The sequence below is a fragment of the Equus przewalskii genome, chromosome 3 (genome assembly GCF_037783145.1).
Source record: "Equus przewalskii isolate Varuska chromosome 3, EquPr2, whole genome shotgun sequence".
Lineage (NCBI taxonomy): Eukaryota > Metazoa > Chordata > Mammalia > Perissodactyla > Equidae > Equus > Equus przewalskii.
This window is the reverse complement of record NC_091833.1, coordinates 117499696-117519314: the sequence shown is the minus strand read 5'-3', so window position 1 is coordinate 117519314 and position 19619 is coordinate 117499696. Positions and strand designations below refer to the sequence as shown.

The 19619-nt window shown below is 45.0% G+C and overlaps 1 protein-coding gene across 1 annotated transcript in view; it reads right to left on the bottom strand.

The window, feature by feature from the left end:
* TNIP2 (TNFAIP3 interacting protein 2) overlaps window positions 1-15925 on the bottom strand; it is a 32643-nt gene extending 16718 nt beyond the window's left edge. The window contains exon 1 of the mRNA XM_070615204.1: window positions 15500-15925. Coding sequence (XP_070471305.1) covers window positions 15500-15778 — 279 coding nt within the window. The 5' untranslated portion in view covers window positions 15779-15925. The remainder of the gene's footprint in view (window positions 1-15499) is intronic.
* Window positions 15926-19619: the final 3694 nt, after the last annotated feature.

The following is a 19619-nucleotide window of genomic DNA, read 5'->3' as shown; positions in this document are numbered from 1 at the left end:
ACATATACACTGTAGAAGTCCCAGAAGGAGAAGAGAGAAAGGAGCAGAAAGAAAGTCTGAAGAAATAATGGCTGAGGGGCCGGCCACATGGCCGAGTGGTTAAGTTCACACGCTCTGCTGCAGGTGGTGCAGTGTTTTGTCAGTTCGAATCCTGGGCACGGACATGGCACTGCTCATCAAACCACGCTGAGGTGGCATCCCACATGCCACAACTAGAAGGACCCACAACTAAGAATATACAACTATGTACCAGGGGGTTTGGGGGAGAAAAAAAGAAAAAAAAAATCTTTAAAAAAAAAAAAAGAAAAAATAGCTGAAAACTTCCCAAATTTGATGCAAGACATGAATATAAACGTCCAAGTTGCTCAACAAACACCAAGCAAAATAAACTCAAAACGACTAACACCAAGACACATTATAATCAAACTTTCGAAAGCCAAAGATAAAGACAGACACTTGAAAGCAGCAAGAGAGAAGCAAGTTGTCACAAGGGAACCTCAATAAGATTACAGCAGATTTCTCATCAGACACTTTGGAGGCCAGAAGGTAGTGGGTCATATTCAAAGTGGTAAAAGAAAAACCTGCCAACCAAGAATCCTATATCTGGCATAAATATCCTTCAAATGAGGGAGAAATTAAGATATCCCCAGATAAACAAAAGCTGAGGGAGTTTGTTACCACTAGACCTATCTTACAAAAAATGTTCAAGGGAGTCCTGCAGGGTGAAATGAAAGGACAGTAGACAGTAACTCAAAGCAGATTAAAGAAAGAAAAATCTCAATAAAGGTAAATTCATGGGCAATTATAAAAGCTAGTATTATTGCAAGAACAGTTTGTAATTCTGTATTTTGCTTTCCACATGATTTAAGAGACTAATATCTTTTCTAAAAATTGTTAGTCTAAAAGTTAGTATTACTCTAACTTTAGTTTGTAACTCCACATGTTTCTTTCATAATTTAAAAAATTAATGCATTGGGGGCTGGCCCCGTGGCCGAGTGGTTAAGTTTGCACACCCCGCTGCAGGCAGCCCAGTGTTTCGTTGGTTCGAATCCTGGGCGCGGACATGGTACTGCTCATCAAACCACGCTGAAGCAGCGTCCCACATGCCACAACTAGAAGGACCCACAACGAAGAATATACAACTATGTACCAGGGGCCTTTGGGGAGAAAAAGGAAAAAATAAAATCATTAAAAAAAAAAAGATTAATGCATTTAAAAGATTAGTTTATGTTTGGGGCACACAATGTGTAAAGATGTAATTTTGTGACATCAACAACCAAAAGGGGTGGGACAGAGCTGTATACAGGCAGAGTTTTTGTATGTTATTGAAGTTAAGCTGGTATAAGTTCAAATTAGAGTGCTATAACTTGAGAATGTTAAATGTAATTCCCATAGTAAACCCACAAAAAAAACAGCTAGAGAATATACACAAAACGAAATGAGAAACATTTCACTACAAAAAAATCAAATAAACACAAAAGAAGTCAGTAAGGCAGGAAATGAAGAACAAAAAAGCTGTAACAATATGAAAAACAAATAGCAAAATAACAGTAGTACATCCTTATTAGAAATTACTTTAAACATAAATGGATCAAAATCTCCGATTGAAAGACAGAGATTGGCAAAATGGAAAAAAACACATGATTCAACTATATGCTGTCTACAAGAGACTCACTTTAGATCCAAAGATATAGACAGATTGAAAGGAAAAAGATGGAAAAACATATTCCATGCCAACAGTAACCAAAGAGAGCAAGGATGGCTAGACTAATAGACTTTAATTAAAAAAAGTTTACAAGAGACAAGGAAGGATTTTATACATTAATAAAAGGTTTAGTAAAGCAAGATACAACAATCATAAACACTTATGTACCTAATAACAGACCAGCAAAATACATGAAACAGAAACTGACAGAATTGGGGGCCAGTCCCATGGCCTGCTGGTTCAGTTCAGCGCACTCCACTTCGGCAGCCCATGTTCCATTCCTGGGCATGGACCTACACCACTAGGTGGCAGCCATGCTGGAGCAGCAACCCACATACAAAACAGAGGAAGACTGCACAGACATTAGCTCAGGGTGACTCTTCCTCAGGAAAGAAAAAAAAAAACTGACAGAATTGAAGGGAGAAATAGACAGCTCTACAATAGTAGTTGGAGACCTCAATACTCCACTGTCAATAATGAACAGAACAACCAGACTAAAGAGAAGTAAGGAAAGAGAAGACTTAACACAAAAAAACACCCAGATCTGACAGACACATACAAAACAATCCACCCAACAACAGCATACATATTCTTCTCAAGTGCACACAGGACATTTTCCAGGATAGACCATATGTTAGGCCACATATTAAGTCTCGATAGATATTCAAAGATAGTTATCATACAAAGTATCTTCTCCAACCACAACAGGATGAAGTTAGAAATCAATAACAGAAGTAAAAACTAGAAAAGTCACAAAATTGTGGAAATTAAACAACACACTCTTAAACCAATGGATCAAAGAAGAAATCACAAGGAAATTAGAAAATACTTAGAGACAAATGAAAATAAAACCACAACATACCGAAACATGTTGTGAAATATAACAGTGTTATGTGAAATACTAAAAGTAGTGTAAGGGGAAAATCTATAGCCATGAACACTTACATTTAAAAACGAGAAAGATCTCCAATCAACAACCTAACTTTACAATTTAAGGAACTAAAAAAAGAAGAAACTAAACCCAAAGCTAGCAAAAGGAAGGAAATAATAGAAGATCAGAGCAGAGATAAATGCAATAGAGAATAGAAAAACAATAGAGAAAATCAATGAAACCAAAAGTGGGTTCTTCAAAAATATCAACAACTTTTAGCTAAACTAAGAAAAAAGACCGAAGATTCAAATTACTAAAATCAGAAATGAAAGTGGGAATATTACTACTGAGTCTACAGAAATGAAAAGGATTATAAGAGAGTACTATGAACAAGTGTACACCAGCACACTGGATAACCTAGAGGAAACGGACGAATTCCTAGACACACAAAACCTACCAAGTCTAAGTCACGGAGAAATAGAAAAACTGGATGGAACTCTAACAAGTGAGGAGATTGAATCAGTACTTAAGATTCTTCCAACAAAGAAAAGCCCTGGAATTGATGGCTTCACAGGTGAATTCTACCAAACATTTAAAGAATTAACACCAGTTCTTCTCAAGCTTTTCCAAAAAAGTGATGAGGAAGGAACATTTCCTGACTCATTTTATGAGGCCTGATACCAAAGTCAGACAAAGACACTAGAAGAAAATTACAGACCAATATCCCTTATGAACACTGATGCAAAAATTCTCAAAAAAATCATAGGAAACAAAATTCAGCAGCATATTAGAAGGAGTATACACCATGACCAAGAGGAATTTTTTTCCTAGAATGGAAGGATGGTTAAACATACAAAAATTGACCAATGGATGTTAACTAGACTTATTGTGCTGATCACTTCACAATATATACAAATATTGAATCACTATGTTGTACACCTGAAACTAATATAATATTATACGTCAATTATACCTAAAGAAAAAAACGCAGCCGACAGTTAACAGTGTTCTGGTTTGGAAACTTAAGTTGACTTAGCTCTACATTTACTCTACATTTAGCACTTCCCCACTACACATCCCTCCATCCAATTCTCAACTTGCTTCAGAGTGATCATTTATGTGCATGTGTGACTCCATAATTTGAAGGGAAAGAATTGGATCTTGATCACCTGTGCATTCCATTAGCCTGGTGCTTAACAGAATGTGCAATTAACAATTTTATAAAATAGTAAAAGCCATCACAATTTGCCCCAAATTTAATTTTACAGCCACTTCCTGTGTTATTCTCTATACACTCTTCACTCCAATTATACTGGATTAATGCTGCTACAGAGCCTGGAACAACCCTAATACTGTACACAACCTTGTGAAATAAATGTACTATAGTCATATTGGGACAAATGGAAAAACATAACCCATGATGCCTGCTCACACACATTCCACTCCCATATAGAAGATGCTCAATAAATGCAAGCTCAATAAATAAACACCTGAGTGGGAATGGTAGATGACATTCACATATTCTGAGGGTCAACTATATGCAAGAGATTATGCTATGTATATTATATATGTTAAATATGTTCCTCACAACATAAAACTCATAATATGTTCATACAACTGAACAACATAAAACAAACAATCCAATTAAAAAATGGGCAAAGGATCTGAACAGACATTTTTTCAAAGATATACAGATGGCCAACAGGCACGTGAAAGATGTTCAACATCACTAATTGTTAGGGAAATGCAAATCAAAACTACAATGAGATATCACCTCACGCCCCTAAGAATGGCTATAATTACCAAGACAAGAAATAACAAGTGTTGGAGAGGATGTGGGAAAAAAAGGAACCCTCACACACTGCTGGAGGGAATGTATACTGGTGCAGCCACTATAGAAAACAGTATGGAGATTCCTCAATAAATTAAGAATAAAACTACCATGTGATCCAGCTATTCCACTTCCGGGTATTTATCTAAAGAACACAAAAAAACAAATGCAGAAAATATATGCACCCCTATAGTTCACTGCAGCATTATTCACAGTAGCAAAGACATGGAAACAACCTAAATGCCCGTCAGTGAGTGGATGGATAAAGATGTGGTGTATATACACACAATACTACTCAGCCATAAGAAAAAGATGAAATCTTGTCATTTGCAACAACACGGACAGACCCTGAGGGCATTATGCTAAGCAAATTAAGTCAGATGGAGAAACTCAAATACTGTATCATTTCAATCATAAGTGGAAGATAAAAACGACAAACAAACACGTACATACAGAGATTAGATTGGTGGTTACCAGAGGGGAAGGGGGGAGGGAGGAGAGTTAGGTGATGGGACACGTGCGCATGGTAACAGATGGTAATGAGTCTTTGGGTGGTGAACATGACATAGGCTACACAGAAATCAAAATATAACGATTTTATAGAATCACCTGAAATTTATATAATTAAACCAGTTACCTCAATTAAAAAAACCCATAATATGCTATACATTTGCTCTATATAATATTTTCCACAAAGGCAATTGATTATTTCTACTCTGTCTATTTTCTCAACTAGGATAAAAGCTTCATAAAGATAGGAATCTGCCTTTCTTGCTCCTTTCTCCATTTCCAGGGCCTGTCAAAACATTTGGCATACAGCAGGCATTGAGCAAATATGTATTTGTTCAGGATTGAATTCAGTCAATAGACACGTTGAATAAATAGTCCTAAGAGCTAAGTATTATTATTTCAAGATTTACTGATGAGAAAACTAGAACATTAAATGACTTGCCCAAAGTAACCTAGCTAGAAAGTGGCAGAACTAGATTTAAGTGCACAGTTTTTCAACATTCAATCCAACACTGGCTTATCCTTGGTGCCCAATAACGAAGAAGTGCTGTAGCCCAGAGCACTTCTTCAATCCCTTGTCAGCTTCTCACAAGGAAACTTTAGCAAGCTTCATCATAGTTTCTTCTTAAAGATAATGAAAAAGTGATACTAAATGCACGATTAAGGTTATTCCTGGCTTTTTAAATGAATAAGAGGTGCAGCATATTCATCTTCTGGGCAGCAGTGTGAAAAGTTCAGAGACCAGTTTTGGCAAACTGACTGGGCAATTACTGATCCTTTTAGTTATGTGTTGATAGGCCCTGAATTATTTCCATTTGCACTTTAGTTCTACTTTCTACATGTTGCAAATTGATCATATTCTTGACATACCTAACTTTATCATCAGGGTCTCATTTATAGTATCTGAAGACAATCAGATAATTGTTGATACATATCTGTAAACAATAACGGCATGAGAATGAAGCCTTTTGGGGGGCATGAAGCACAATAGAGTCGTGTGCCAAAATAGTCAGTGACGGACCACATATACGACAGTGGTCTCATACGATTAGTACCATATAGCCTAGGTGTGTAGTAGGCTATCCCATCTAGGTTTGTGTGAGTATACTCCATGATGTTCGCACAATTATGAAATCACCTAAAGATACATTTCTCAGAACATATTCTCATCATTAAGCGATGCATGATTGTACATGTGTTTGATGTTTGTTTTCTATGACCCAGCATCAATCCCTTGAGATGAAAAATGGTATTATTTTTTTCTTTGCTGAGGAAGATTCTCCCTGAGCTAACATCTGTTGCCAAACTTCCTCTTTGCTCGAGGAAGATTTGCCCTGAGCTAACATCTGTGCCAATCGTCCTTATTTTGTATGTGGGTCACCACCACAGGATGGCAGCCAATGAGTGGTGTAGGTCCACACCTGGGTGCCAAACCCACACTGCCTAAGTGGAGTGTGCTGAACCTAACCACTAGGCCACAGGGCCAGCCCCAGAAAAGTGACTTCATTAAACTTTTCCAATCAGACAATTTTTCACCAGATTTGTTACACACAGATTTAGGTAATACATTACCCTGCTATGGTTAAGTTCACATAGTTCATCAAAAAAAAAAGAAAAAAAAATTGATCAATGTCATGGGCCACGTTAACAGAATTAAGGGGGTAGGAGGTGGCACAGTGCTTAGGTTCATGTGCTCCACTTTGGCAGCCCAGGGTTTGTGGGTTCGAATCCCAGATGCAGAACTAAGACCACTCGTCAAGCCACACTAAGGAGGCATCCCACATAAAGTGGAGGAACACTGGCACAGATGTAAGCTCAGCAACAATCTTCCTCAAGCAAAAAGAGGAAGATTGGCAACAGATGTTAGCTCAGGGACAATCTTCCTCACAAAAAACAAAAAGAAAGTAAGTAACAGAATTAAGGGGTGAAAAAACTACATGATCATATCAATTGATGAAGAAAAAGCATTTGACAAAATTCAACACTCTTTCATAATAAAAACACTCAACAAATTAGGGATAGAAGGAAACTACCTCCACATAATAAAAGCCACATATGAAAAACCCACAGCAAACATCATACTCAGTGGTGAAAGACTGAAATCTTTTCCTCTAAGATCAGGCAAGGCAAGGGTGCCCACTTTACTTTTATTCAACATAGTACTGGAATTTCTAGCCAGAGCAATTAGGCACAAAATAAAAAGAAGAAAGAAAGGAAGAAAAGTCATACAAATATGAAAGGAAGTAAAATCATATGTTTGCAGATGATATGATCTTATATCTAGAAAACTCTAAAGATTCCACACACAAAAAAACCTGTTAGAATAAATGAATTCAGCAAAGTAGTATGATACAAAGTCAACACACAAAAAACAGTTCTATTTCTAGACACTAACAATGAAGAATCTGAAAAGGAAATTATGAAAACAATTCCATTTACAATAGCATCAAAAAGAATAAAACACTTAGGAATTAATTTACTCAAGGAGGTGAAAGACTTGTACAATGAAAACTACAAAACATTACTGAAAGAAATTAAAGAATACATAACTGAAAACGCATCCCATATTCACAGATTGGACGACAATATTGCCAAGATGTCAATACTACTTAAAGTGATCTACAGATTTAATACAATCCCTTTAAAAATCCCAATGCTTCTTTTTGCAAAAACTCATCCTAAAATTCGTATGGAATCTCAAGGGACCCCAAAGAGTCAAAATAATCTTAGAAGGAAAAAAAGAAAAAAGAACAAAGCTGGAGGACTCATGCTTCCTGATTTCAAAACTTTCTACAAAGCTATAGTAATCAAAACAGTGTAGTACTGGCATAAAGACAGACATACAGACCAGTGGAACAAAATAGAGCCCAGAAATAAACTCTTGCATATATGGTCAAATGGTTTTTGACAAGGGTGCCAAGACCATTCAATGGTGAAAGGACAGTCTTTTCAACAAATGGTGCTAAGAAAACTGGATATCCACATGCAAAAAAATAAAATTGGTCCCTTATCTAACACCATACACAAAAGTTAACTCAAAATGTATCAAAGACTTAAATGTAAGACCTAAAACTATAAAATTTTTAGACGAAACATAGGGCAAAAGCTTCATAACATTGGATTTGGCAATCATTTCTTGGATATGACACCTAAGGCACAGGCAACAAAAGAAAAAACAGACAAACTGGACTTCATTTTAAAATTTTGCACATCAAAAGACACTATCCACAGAGTAAAAAGGCAACCCACAGATGGGATAAAATATTTGCAAATCATATATCTGATAAGGGATTAATATCCAGAATATACAGAACACTCCTAAAACTCAACAACAAAACAACCCAATTCAAAAATGGGCAAAGGACTTGACATTTCTTCAAAGAAGGTATACAAATGGCCAATAAGCACATGAAACAATGCTCAACATCACTAATCATTAGGGAACTGTAAATTAAAACTACAATCATTTTATATTAAATCACCATACACCCATTAGGACGGCTACTATCAAAAAAACAGAAAATAAGTGTTGGTGAGGATGTGGAGAAACTGGAACCCTAGTGCACTGTCAAAGGGAATGTAAAATGGTGCAGCCACTGTGGAAAACAGTATGGAGGTTCCTCAGAAAATTAAAAACAGAATTACCAAATGATCCAGCAATTCCACTTGTAGGTAAAGATCAAAAGAATTGGAAGCAGAGTCTCAAAAAGATATTTGTACACCCATGTTCACAGCAGCAGTGTTATTCACAATAGCGGAAATGTGGAAGCAACCCAAGTGTCCATCAACAGATTAATGGATAAGCAGAATGTACTCATACAATGGAGTATTATCCCGCCTTAAAAAGGACGGAAATTCTGACACATGCCACAACACGGACGAACCTTGAGGACATTATGCTAAGTAGATAAGCCAGTCACAAAAAAGACAAATACCAGGGGCTGACCCCATGGCCTAGTGGTTAAGTTCGGCATGCTGTGCTTCAGAAGCCACATTCCATTCCCAGGTGCAGACCCACACCACTCAGTGGTGGCGACCCACATACAAACCAGAGGAAGACTGGCACAGATGTTAGCTCAGGGCAAATCTTCCTCAAACGAAAAGAGAAAGTTTGGCAACAGATGTTAGCTCAGGAAGAACTATCCTCAGCTTCTCTGACCAACCCCAGAAAGATATAGGGGTAAGCAAAAAATATGTAACTGTATAAGATACCAGATCCTTAAACTGCACCTTAAATAATTAAAAATCCTAAAACAAAATCTCCATGTCAGGAATGAAAGGACCAGTAATACCAGGAGTACAGACCTGGTTCTGTCTGGGTCCTGGTTACAGGCTGTGGGGCCATGGGATGCCAGGGACACATGTGGGCTGAACACCAATGGCCACCAGACTGCAAGTAGAGTCCTGCTCTGGTCTCCACTCTGCACTTGTCTACAGCTCCCGGTGTCCACAATACTAAGACCAGTGACACAGATCAGGCAACTTCTAAATTTTCCTTCTGCCCTGATGAGCTACGATCCACCTTCCCCAGGAAGAGGGAGCGAGCTAGAGTGAGGGAGACAACTGGCTTCTAGAGGCATTTTAAAATGACGTGGATGAGAAAATACTGGCAACATGATATTAAGTAGAACTGTACAGACAGCATGAACTCTACCATGCCAAGTGTATACATACTCTACGTGTAAAGGAAAGACAGGAGGGAAGCATGCCAAAAGATTAACACTGGCTATCCCCGAGCTGTGGAATTACAAAGATCATTTTATTCTTTATTCTTTCCTCTATTTTTCAGATATTCAAAATTACTTTCATAATTAGAAAAAAAGGCACGTCTGTTTTTCACTCTAAAATCTGTCTGTGGGGCCAAGCCTGGAAGCGAAAACCCTCTTTTGCAGGCTACTCCCTTTGCAAGCCTAGTTTCTTTCCTGGGAAAACCTAAACAATAGCTATGAGCCTAGCGAGATAGCAAACACGAGAGTTCACCCAGATGTTTGAGGAGCTTCCAAATAGCTGTTATAGAAAAACACTGTGGGGCCGGCCTGGTGGCATAGTGGTCAAGTTTGCGTGCTCCGCATGCGCAGCCCAGGGTTCGCAGGTTTGGATCCCAGGCACGGACGTACACACTGCTCATCAAGCCATGTTGTGGTGGCATCCCACATACAAAATAGAGGAAGATTGCCACAGATGTTAGCTCAGCAACAATCTGGCCCAAGCAAAAAGAGGAAGATTGGCAACAGATGTTAGCTCAGGGCCAATCTTCCTCACCAAAAATAAAATAAAATGATGTCTTTTAAAAAAAAGAAAAGTACTGTTACTCTTGCTCCTGGTCTGAATGTTTACGGTATCTCATACAGACTGACATAACATCAGTGACAAGGACGAGAAGGAGGGAAAACAAGGATTCAGGTCTGTTACCAGATATTCTGGTAGGCACTGCATTGTCATCACTCCCAGCAGAGCAGAGGTGTTTCTACTGAAAGATACATTCACGACTGGGGCTGAAAGGGACCCCAGAACACAACAGGGGTTCACATGGCCCAGAACCCAGCACGAAACAAACACACTTGAGAACCCAACGAGAACACATACACACACCAGGAGCCTATACTCATGTACTACACACACACATATCCCAGAACCCAATGTCTGTGCAAACAACGCAGAACCCAACATGAACACAAGCAAACACAGAGTCTTCCATGTGCACACACACCCCTCAGAACCCAAGAAAGACACAGACAACCCTCAGAACCCAACAGGTACACACATCCCTGAGAACCCAACACGGGCACTCACACTCTTCAAAATCTAACACGGAAGCGGACCCCTCAGCATTGAACACACACACACATCCCTTAGAACCCCAAACGGGCACAAACCAGAGACCCAAGTTGGGCAAACAAACCCCTCAGAACCCAAAATGGTCACACACACCTAAGACCCAACACAGACACACTCCCCTCAGAACCACTCCAATACAAAACCTTCAAACCCAATACGGGCAAACACACCACTCAGAACCAAACACAAGCACACACATACCTGATATACCACACAGGCACACACCCCACAACCCAACACAGACAAATACCGCTCAAACCCAACACAGGCACACAAACCCCTTAGAACCCATAGGGGCACACACACCCCTCAGACCCAACATGGGAGCAGATCCCTCTGAACCCAACACAGACAACCGTCAGATTAGACACTGACACACACACACATCCATCAGAATCCAACAGGGAAACACACAACACACAAACAGACGTCTCAGAATCCAACACGGGCGTACACAGCCCTCAGAACCTAACACTGATAAACACCCCTCAGGACCCAAAAGAGGCACGTATAGTCCTCAGACCCAAAACAGACACATAAAACCCTCAAAACCATCACAGACAAACTTCAGAACCAACAAACACACACCCCTCAGAACCCAAAACAGGCACACATCCCCAGAGTCCAAACAGGCACACATACCCCTCAGAACTCAAAATGGGCGAGCGTGCACACACACACACGCTCCTCAAACCCAACAAAGAGGCATATACCCTTCAGAAACCAGCACCACACACACCCCTCAGAACCATATTGGAGTACATCCCTCAGACCAACACGGACACATACCCCTCAGAACAAACACAGACACACAACCCTTAGACCCTAGACAGGCACATACACCCTTCAGAACCCAAAACTTACACACATGTACCTCAAACCAACACAAGAGCAGACAGCTCAAAACCTAAAACACAAAGACATCCTTCAGAACCCAAACTACACACATACCCCTCAGAAACCAAAATGGGCACACAAGACTCAGACCCAACACAGCGTCAGACACAACACTCAGAACCAACACAAACTCAACCCCGCAGTACCAACGTGGGCACACGACCCTCAGACCCAAAACGGGCACACACACCCCTCACAACCAAAATGGGAGCACACCCCTCAGAAGCCAACACACACACACACACCTCTCAGTACCTACTCAGACACCAAACCCTCAGAACCAACACAGGCACACACCCCTCAGAACCAGCCTGGGTACATACCCCTCACCCCATCATGGATGCATAACCCTCAGAACCAACACACGCACGCATACCCCTCAGACACACTGGCACACACCCCTCAACCCTAGAGAACTCACCACAGGAGCAGGCACACCCCCAGACTCTACACAGGGGCACACACACCTCAGAACCAATATGGGCACACACACCCCTCAGACCAACCACAAGGACACATCACTCAAACCCAACAAGCGCAAACACAACCCTCAGAACCCAATATGAGCACACACCCATCATGCCCAAAATGGGCACACACTCCTCAGAACCCAACAAGGATCCACACCTCAAACCAACAGGACACACTCCCCTCAGAACCAACATGGACACATAACTCTGGGAACCCAACACAGGCACAAGCCCTCAAACAAACATGGACACACACCCCTCAGAACCAACACAGGCGCACACTCCTAAGATCCCAACGTGGACACACAATCAACAGAACCAACACAAGCATACACCCCTCAAAACCAACAGTGACACAAAACCCTCAAACCCAGGACAGGCATATGCACCCTTCAGAATCCAACAGGAGTACACAAACTCCTCAAACCCAACAGGGACACACACACACCCCTTAGAACCCACACAGGCACAAACACCCTTCAGGACTGAACACAGGCAGACACAGCCCTCAGACCCAACATGGGAGCAGACCCAACATAACACACACACCTCTTCAGAACCAAAAACGAGCATACGCTCCTCAGTCCCAACATAGACACACACCCCTCAGGCCAACAGAAACACACAACCCTCAGACTTAACACAGGCGCACAACCCCTTAGAATCAAAAACGGGCATACACACCCTCCAGAACCCAACCCACAGTCCTCAAAACCAATATGGACACACAACCTGAGACACCCAACTTACACACCCCTAAGAAGTGAACACGGCACACATACCTCAACACGGGCACAATCTCCTCTCAAACTCAACACCAGACAGACTCCACAGGACCCAACGCACATACATACTCTTTAGAACCCATACAAGAACACATCCTGAGACCCAACACAGGCACAAACACCCCTGAGAATTCAAATGTGCAGATTCAGCCCCCAGATCCATCAGGGGAACAGACATCTCAGAACCCAACCCAAACACACACCCCTCAGAACCAACACGGACAAAATCCTTAGACCTAACATAAGCACACACACCACTTTGAACACAAAACAGGCAAACGCACAACCAGAACCCAGCATGGCAAAACACCCCTTAGAACCAACAGGAAAACCACCCTCGGACCCAAATGGGAGCACAACCCTCAGAACCTACATACACACAAATCTCTCAGAACCAACACACACACAAATCTCTCAGAACCAACACAGACACACACAAAGCCTTCAGAACCAATATAGAGAGACATACCCCTCAGAACCAACAATGACAAACAAGCCTCACACCCAACACGGGCACACACACTCATCAGAACCCAACATGGGGCACACACCCCTGAGAACCCATAATGTTGACACAACCCTCAGACCCAAGATGAACACACAGCCCTCAGAATCTACGTGGACAGACACAGCCCTCAGAATCATCACAGACACCCCTCAGAACCCAACACAGGCACACATTTCCCCTCAAACCCAACTTGAGAGTAGACCCCACAGAACATAACCCAAACACACACCCCTAAAAACCCAATGTGGACTCACAACCCTCAGAATAACTTGAACACACAACCATTACACCTAACACAGGTGCATACACGCCATAAAATCCAAAACAGGCTCTCACACACCCCAAAACCCAATATGGGAGCACTGCCCTCAAAAGCCAACACCCAATAGAAGCACACACACTCCTCAGAACCATCACACACACACAAGCCTCAGACCCAACACAAGCACACACACCCCTCACACCCAACATGGGAACACTGTCCAAAAAAGCCAACACACGCACACACCTCAGACCCAAGCAGAACACACACCCCTCAGAACCAACAGAGACACACAATCCTCAGACTCAACAAGGGCACACATCCTTCAGAACTCACCACAGCCACACACTCCCTCAATCCCAAAACGGGAGCAGACCACTCAGAAGCCAACATGTACACACACCCACATCCAACATTAGAGCACACACCTCAAAACACGAGCACATACAACTCAGAACAACACAAACACACACCTCAGAATCAACAGTCACACACACCACTCAGTACCCAACACTAGAACACACACTCCTCAGACCCAGCACAGACAGACAAAGCTCTCAGAACCACCACAGACATATATCTCTTAGACCCAAAACGGGCCACACAATCCTCAGAACCCAACATGGGAGCGCACACTCCTCAGAACACGGTCACATACATCCCTCAGAATCAACATAGACACATAACCCTCAGACCCAAAATGGAAGCACACACTCAGAACCTAACACACACCCACACCCACCCCTCATAACCAACACAGTCATATAATCCCCAGACCCAACATGGGAACACACCCCTCAGACATAACACAAACAGAAACACCCCTCTGAACCAACATGAATACACAACCCATAGGCACAACACGGGCACACACTCCTCTCAGAACCCAACATGGGCACACACATCCCTCAGAACCCAACACAGACACACAACCTTCAGATCCTACATGAACACACATCTCTCAGTACCAACACAGACAGAGCCATTCCTCAGAACCCAACACAGGCACACACTCCCCTCAGACCCACGTGGGAGCAGAACCTTCAGAAGCCAACATGTGCACACACAGCCCTCAGACCCAACACAGGAGCAGACCTCTCAGAGTACAACCCACACACACACCCCTGAGAACCCATTATGAGCACACACCCCCTCAGACCCAACCCAAACACATACCCCTCAAAACCAACACAGACACACAACCCTTAGACCCAACAAGGGCACACACACCCCTCAGAACCCACCACAGCTGCACACTCCCCTCAAGCCCAACACGGGAGCAGACCTCTCAGAGCTAAACACCAACCCCTCAGAACACAAAATGGGCACACACCCCTCAGAATCAACAGACACAAACCCTTCTACCATGGGGGCACACACTCCTCAGAAGCCAAAATGGGCACGTATACTCCTGAGAACTATCAAGGACACACAACTCTCAGAAACACCACAGGCACACACACACCCCTTAGACCACACACGAGAGCACAGCCCTCAGAGCCGACACGGACGGACACACCCCTGAGAACCAACAGGAACCCACACCCCTCAGAACCCAGCACGAACACACAATCCTCAGACCCGAACTTGTCAGAAGCCACACGGGCACACAGCCCTCAGAATCAGCACTGGAGGAGCCACTCACAACCCAACACGCACATCCCTCCGCACCCGAAGTGGGCACAAACCCCTCAGCCTCAACACGGCCACACACACCCCTCAACACGCACACAGGCCCCTCTGCGCCAACCCGGGCACACACCTCTCACACCCAGCACGCGCGCACGCTCCCCGCGGCCCCCGCCCTCTCGGGCCCCCGCACCTGGCGCAGCGCGGCCTCGGCGGCGCCGCCCTCCTGCTGCCGGAGCTGCTCCCGGAAGCGCGCCACCTGCTCCAGCAGCGCGTCCACGAGCGACGGCGCCGCGTCCCCCTCGAGCGCGGCCAGGCGGGCGCGGAGGCGCGCTATGAGGGCGTCTCGGGCGGCCAGCTGGTCCTGCAGGCGCCTCAGCCGCTGCCCGGCCTCGTGGTACAGGCCGCAGAGCGCGGCAGCCGCGCGCGGGGCCCCGTCCCGCCCGGCCGACCCCGCGTCCCCCGACGACATGGCTGCGGGCCTGGACGGGAGGGCACGCGGACGCCGGCAACTTCCGCGCCCGGTCTGGGCGGGCGGCCTACCTTCCCGGAACTTTTCCCGGCGTGCCCCGCCCGCCGCCGAGAGCCAGGCCCCGCCCCGCGGAGGCCCAGGCCACGCCCCCCGCCCGGAGTCGGGCCCCGCCCAGCTTGCCCGGGCCCGCGGAACGCCGCCCCCCTCGGGTCGGAAAGGAGTCCGAGACCACCGCGAGCGTCCGAATCCCCGGGCTGCAGGCCGGTGGGCCAGCCGGAGCAACCGGAAAGGGGCGACGTCCCACGAGCTGAGCCCAGGGAGGAGCCCCGCCCACCAGGGCGCCAGACTCCCGCATGCCCCTCTCTAAGGTCGCAGGAGCTGCTCTTAGAACGGGCGGCAAGAGAGAGCTGGCCCTTTCCCACCCTCACTTCTCCATCCGTTTCCTGCCCTCAACTTCCTAGACCAACTCCGAGCGTTTTTCTGTCGCTCCACGGCTATTTTCTTTTTCAAAGTCTGAGTTTCCGCCACAATTATGCTCAAGCATCCGAGCGGTCTTTCAAAGGTTCCCTCCCTCAGAATCCGCGGGGCCCTGCGTGTGTGCTCCCCTCCTCCGCCCGGTCCCCTGACAGCAGGATCGCGTTTTTCCCCCTTTCTGTAACAGCCGAGCTTGGGCTGAGCCCAGGGAAAACACTCACAAGCTTGTAGAATCAGACAAAGCCAGCTCACACTTCCTCCTCCACGGAGGGAAGGTCAAAACCACTGCCGTCCCTACCTGGTAGGGGTGTTGTGGGGACTGGAGGATGGAGGGCACAGCGCCTGGCGGGCAAGCCCGCAGTCCACGTGGCTGCGCTTATGAGTGACACATTCTGATTGGCTGAGGCAGTGGAGGAGAAAACGAAATAGTACTGGCCCCAGGGCTATGCGAGGTGGGGTGAATCTTAATTCCTATTGTCATATGTGTAACCTGGGGCAGGTCACTCAAGAGCCCTGGAACCTGGTTCTCAACTGCAAAATGGGCATCACAGTCTCTCATCCAACCCTCTGGGGTCACATATATTTTGGAAATCAGAATCTTTGGATTTTAGAAAGGTAAATATAATTGGAGTAGTCAGCCTCCAGAAAGGATCCCACCTCCTGGTATTCATGATCTTGTGATTTCACCCTCTGACACATTGAATAGGGCTGACCTATGTAAGAAGGAGGATATTGCAGAAATGCAGATCACACAAATGCAGATGGAGTGTGATTTCTGCAGCTAGGTCACAAAAGACATTGTGGCTACTGCCTTGCCCTCTCTTGGATCACTCGCTCTGGGGGAAGCCGCTTGTCATATTATGAGGACTCTCAGGTAGCCCTGTGGAGAGGTCCGTGTGGCAAGGAACTGAAGCTTCATGCCTACAGCCAGGATCAATTTGCCTACTATAGCATGTGAGCTACCTTGGAACCGCGTCCTACAGCCCCAGTCAGACCTACAGATGAGGCAGCCCCAGCCAGTGTTAACTGTGACCTCATGGGACATCCTAAGCCAGAACCAGCCAGCTAAGCTGCTTCTGAATTCCTGACTCACAGAAGCTATATGAAATAATAATTGTTTATTGTTTTAAGCTGCTAACATTTGCAGTAGTTTGTGACACAGCAATAGAAAACTAACAAATAGTTTACTTCTCAGTGCTCCCACTGGGGCATGGGATAGCACCCCAAAACCAGATGCCTTAAAATTTCTGCAAAGAAAAGATGACCATTCAAACTAAATGAGACAAAGACCAGGAAAATCTTGACAGGTGTTCAAGTCAGATTTTGCACCAATTTTAAGAAAAACATTTTGGGTTTCTGAGCTTTTTGGATTTTAGAATTATAGATAAGGGATGGAGGCCTCCAACAACATCTGCCTTACAGATGTGGTGAGGATGCAATAAGTTAACATAGGCAGAACCCAACATGTTCGTTCCTTCTGCTAAAATCCAGGTGCTAAGTCAGGCACTGACATTCATGGGCAAACATTCTAATAGTGGAGACAGACCCTCTTTCAAAAAAAGACACTTTGTACAGGAAAGGAAGGGGGAAAGAATATATAAGGAAACAAATAAAGGGCTAAGAAAGAGAAACAGGAGGGTGACTAGAGAGGAGAGGAATTTCAGCTGCAACCTAAAGGATGAGAAGGAGCCGGGCACAGGATTGCGTAAGTGGGTCCCAAGCAGGCGGAAGTGTGCACACAGGCCTGGGGAGAGTTCCCCGGCCGAACTGGAGTGCAGTAGGGTGGCAGGGAGGGGGAGGAGCCAAATCAGGAGCCCTCCAGGCCCTGCAGAGAGGTTGGGTCTCATTCTAAGAACAGCGGGGGGCCATGGGGTTTCCAGTGGAGGTGAGCAGGTTCTTGGAGAAAAAATAAGGGATGGGGAATGGAAGGAGGGAGAGGTGTAGCCAGTGAACGCAGAGACTGGGGATGGGCTGCTTCCTCAATTCTGATTCCTCTTCTGATGGAAAACTATCAAATCTGTGTTTCTCTAAAGTTCTCCCTCCCTGGGCCTCTTCCTTCAGCTCTCTTTGGGGCCTGTGGCCCTTTCCTGGACTCCTTCCCCTTCTGTCTGGATGCTGGGACTTCAGCCCTTGCTGTGATCACCTCTGGAGGCAGCTATGCCAAGAAAGAGGCTATAGAGGGGCTGAGGGCCAAGCCCATCTGTGGAACAGTGGCCCATGAGGTTGCCACTGGTGCAGCCTATGCCAGCAACCACCCCGACATGTGCACATACCTGCTGTCGTGCCCTCTCCAGCCCTTCTCCCTCCCATGGGTCCACAAGGTAATATTTCACAAAGTAAAATTCCCAGTCGCAGAAAAGTGTCTTAGCTAGGGCTGCCATAACAAAATGCCATAGACTGGGGGGCTTAAACAACAGGCATTTATTTTCTCAGAGTTCTGGAGGTTAAGTTCAAGGTGCCAGCAGGGCTTGTGTCTCCTGAGGCCTCTCTCCTTGGCTTGCAAATGACCACCTTCTCACTGTGTCCTCAGGTGGCCTTTGCTCTGTACACACACCTCTCTCGTGTCTCTCTCTCTTCTTATAAGGACACCAGTCCTATGAGATTAGGGCCCACCCTTATGACCTTATCTAACCTTAATTACCTCTTTAAAGGCTGCGTCTCCAAACACAATCACGTTGGGGGTTAGGGCTTCAACATGGGGATTTGGGGGGCACACAATTCAGTCCGTAACAGTGGGGCTGCTGCTGTGTGGCACAAAGAGGTTTTTTGTTATTTTATAAGGTTCTCGACATATGAAGGTGTGTCCCCTCTGTCCTTGGAAGAGGGAAAAGGTGGAACTTGGAGAAGGACGCGGAGACAGAGTTGTCCTCGAGAGCCTGGGCTATGAGCCCCTTCCCACTCCTGGAGCAGGTTGTTTGGTGCTGTTGTACCTGCCGTGGCAAATGCAGGAACAAGCAAACCCTCTGCCTCCAAGTGTCTCTACACCTTCCTGGCCAAGACGGCGTGGACATTGAGCTGTTCCACTGGATTTTTTTTTTTTTACTCTTTGCTTTTTTGTGACATCCTTGCTTCTGGGGCACAGGAGCAGTAGAAAGAATGGCAGGTTGAGGAAAGAGCCCTTATTTCTAGGGGCTGCTTGGCCACCATTCACCCTTCTTACCCTTTCTGTGGGTCAGCCTCCCACCCCGCCACTTTCTCTGACCTCTCCCAGCTCCTCACTGGCTAGCCGAGAGAACCTCCCATGCCCAGTCCTAAAACCATTGTCTTACTCAGATGACCTGAAACAAAGATAAGGAAAGCCTGCTTCCCAAAAGCATGAGGTTGGGTGGGAGCTGATACCTGGAGCATTGGATTTCCACGTCCTGCA